At 33.0% G+C, this 3,223-nt stretch overlaps 2 protein-coding genes across 4 annotated transcripts in view; one reads left to right on the top strand and one right to left on the bottom strand.

The window, feature by feature from the left end:
• Positions 1 to 906, bottom strand: part of LOC115243400 (SH3 domain-binding glutamic acid-rich protein homolog) — a 3,117-nt gene extending 2,211 nt beyond the window's left edge. For 2 of the 3 annotated variants that reach the window (XR_003885224.1, XM_029820358.1), the window contains exon 1: positions 569 to 906. Coding sequence is in view for 1 of the 3 variants with exons in the window: in XM_029820358.1 (XP_029676218.1) it covers positions 569 to 613 (45 nt within the window). In the remaining 2 variants the exon portion in view is untranslated. Of the gene's footprint in view, positions 1 to 254; positions 440 to 568 lie in introns of those variants that run through there. The other variant, XM_029820359.1, reaches the window with a different exon arrangement.
• Positions 907 to 1,683: 777 nt separating this feature from the next.
• LOC115243401 (60S ribosomal protein L37a) lies at positions 1,684 to 2,599 on the top strand. The gene is made up of 3 exons (XM_029820361.1): positions 1,684 to 1,813; positions 2,068 to 2,196; positions 2,419 to 2,599. Exons 1-3 carry the CDS (start codon positions 1,811 to 1,813, stop codon positions 2,563 to 2,565), a joined length of 279 nt encoding a protein of 92 aa, XP_029676221.1. The 5' UTR covers positions 1,684 to 1,810; the 3' UTR covers positions 2,566 to 2,599.
• Positions 2,600 to 3,223: the final 624 nt, after the last annotated feature.

Raw genomic sequence — 3,223 nt, 5'->3', positions numbered from 1 at the left:
TATATATATATAAATTATTGCAAAATATTCATTTTTGATCAACAATAATAACTATCACAATGATAATAATTAACATTATCAACAAATACTTGCAACATATTTAAAAATTAAAAAACATGATTCACGCGGATTCATTTTGTCCTATAATGTAACATTTTGTCCTATAATGTAACATTTTGTTAGCACTGTCAAACTAAAATGTACATAACAAATTCGACTCCGTCGCTGCTCCGACTTTATTGAAATAAACGTACCCCGACGAGGCTCGTGATGTGATCAGCTGTTAATAAAGTTTACATGACCACCGTATGCGTCCATTGTCGAGGAACGCGACCAATGGAACCGATAAAAAAAGCGTAATACACGCGCATATCGTATCCCAAATGACAGTCACCCCGATCATTACGCGCTCCGAAGCCGCGAGAGCGTGTCGTTGATACTGTAACTTGATACAGCGACGACGATGACGATCTAGCGCGCGCGATGTCAGGTCAGGTCAGGATGAAAGCGTCGCAGCATCCCGACATCGAGTATCGCGCGATCGTCATCGCCGAGAGCCGATACTCACTTCCTTATTGCCGCTGATACCCGATATGTAGATTTTGACCACCATCGTTGGATGTACCACCGGCTGGCTGGCTGGCTGCCTGGGACACGACGACGTACACTCTCTCGCTGCGCTCCGATCCGATTAGCGACCGGACGTACGGAAGTACGGGAACACCACGGACAACTCTGTAGACCACCAACAACCGGTCGCTCCTGACGTTATTAGCCGATTACACTAGCTTACACGTTGACGCGTAACACACTGAGTTTAACGAGCGAAAGACGGGCCGGCCCAAGTCCGGGTTCTCCGCTGCTTGCCTGCCTGGTCTCTACGTCATTCAGAGGGCAGGGGGCCGGTTCTCTCTCTCTCTATTGCCGCACCCCAGGGATGAATAACACACTTTTCTTATGCTGCGACGTAATATGTTTACAATAGTATTTTTAAATGATAAAAAGAAATAATTTTTTAGAAATAAATTGAGTAAAGATAAATATTACATATGTCAAAATTTTCAGAGAGATATCGACAATTTTTTATTAATTAAAAATTTACGCTTATAATATTTTTATGTATACGTTCCTGTGTTAGACAATTTTATCGATAATTTATGTTGTTGATTATAGCACCAGTTTGAATGAAATTAAATTAACGAGAAATATTTTTTTTCCCATGTTTGCAAACACCCGTCTCTATAATTTGATATAAAATGTATAATCTCTCACTTAATCTTTTATTCTAATATGCCTTAAAAAAAATTAAGCTCCTTTCTTTAAAAACTATTACATGATTTTTATACATGATATACATATGTATAATAAAAAATAATTTATGTAATTTATTCGCCAAAAATATTTTTGTACCAATATTTATTAAAAGGAGATTATATTATATACAAGAATTTTATTACGTATTTCATTTTGTTGCGCAATATATATGCTTTAATTATATTTTTAATAGTCGGGTTAGATATATACTGGCGAGAGAAAGAGAGATATTGTGTTTTTAGAAAATAATGTGGGGGATCCGTATTAAATGGACGAAACATCGTTTAGAATTTCCACGTCTGATATTTAATTGAAAGATTTTCTATTAATTAATCTCAAGAGTTGTTAAGCTTTTCCCGCGTTCATTTGAATTCGACGATGTTGCGATTCATTTCCTTTCGGCAAACTTCCGGCGTTGACACTCGAGCCTCTCCAACTTTCCATCGCTCTCTACCTTTTTCCGGTTCTTTGCAAAAGTGTTCTACATCTATTCAAAATGGTAAGATATTTTTCATCAAATTTTGTATATCAAATCTTGTCGAAATATGCACGAAATTGATTGCCGAACAGAAGTGATTGCTTTCGAGAAACTTTTAACGTATATATTTTATCGAAGAGTGTCAGCTCCGCGTGACTGTAGAAGATGTAACCTAAATAGTGGGGTTATGTTTTGGAGGCAATCTTGCATCGAGCTTGAATATTATCAAAGTTATGTATAGCAGATATTTTACAATTGTTTGAATTTTTTAATAGGCCAAACGCACGAAGAAGGTCGGAATCACCGGTAAATATGGCACCCGCTACGGTGCCTCCCTTAGAAAAATGGTGAAAAAAATGGAAATCACACAACACAGCAAGTACACTTGCTCTTTTTGCGGCAAAGTAAGTAATTTTTATGCTTTAAAAATTAATGCTATAAAGTGTCTGGAAAAAGATAAAATTTTAAATCATCTTTGTGTGATATCTTTTAAAATTAAGATCTTTCTAAGAAATGTATTTTATTTTATAAATACATCATGGATCATTTATATTTATAATATTATCTGATGATTTACAATAAGTAGAGTATAGAAAAATTGAGCTATATTGTTTTGCTTTTGATAGGAGGCAATGAAACGCAGCGTTGTAGGAATTTGGTCGTGCAAACGATGTAAGAGGACAGTTGCTGGTGGTGCATGGGTATATTCCACAACTGCTGCCGCTTCAGTAAGATCAGCAGTGCGCCGATTACGTGAAGTTAAGGAACAATAAACATATGTAATAAATATCTTTTTGTCAATATTTATTGTGAATTTGTTTTATTTAATGCAAACCGGTTATTCTTAATTGATTCGTGTGTACTTATGCAATGACAAATTTACATTATATTTCATTAAAGTGACAGCTCTTAGCTTTTTTATATTAGGCTTATGCTGGCTGAACACATAAAAACAAGTTATTTTTTTATTGTATTTTTTATTAATTCATTGTTTATGGAACAGAAATTGTTTAATAATACAAAAAAACTCGTTTTTTAACAAATTCTAAGAAATGATTTTAAACATGAGTATATGGTAGTAAATATATGATAAATTATTGCATTTAGTGTGGGAATTATAAGTATTGAAATAATGATATCAACGATTTTTTCACATATATAACGAAATTAATTATTTATTCTAACAAGATATTATATCAATCATTATATGCTTATGCTATAAAATTTTATAGAATACTTATATGGTACCATTTTAACAATTATAAACAAATTAGTTTTAAGAACATATTTCTCTTTTTTTAGTCAATCTTATAGTTACATTCTAAAAAAAGAAACAAACGTTGGATTTAAATATTAATGTATGCATTCATTTTTACAAATTTTATCTATTTTAAAAATGTTTTATAAATCATACTAATATCATAATATATA

This window comes from Formica exsecta, unplaced genomic scaffold (assembly GCF_003651465.1).
Source record: "Formica exsecta isolate Colony F162 unplaced genomic scaffold, ASM365146v1 scaffold72, whole genome shotgun sequence".
NCBI lineage: Eukaryota > Metazoa > Arthropoda > Insecta > Hymenoptera > Formicidae > Formica > Formica exsecta.
This window is presented reverse-complemented; position numbering and strand designations above follow the sequence as displayed.

Coding starts and splice junctions, on each gene's coding strand:
- LOC115243401 (XM_029820361.1), top strand. Junction 2,197..2,418: donor CTTGCTCTTTTTGCGGCAAA/GTAAGTAATTTT, acceptor TGCTTTTGATAG/GAGGCAATGAAACGCAGCGT.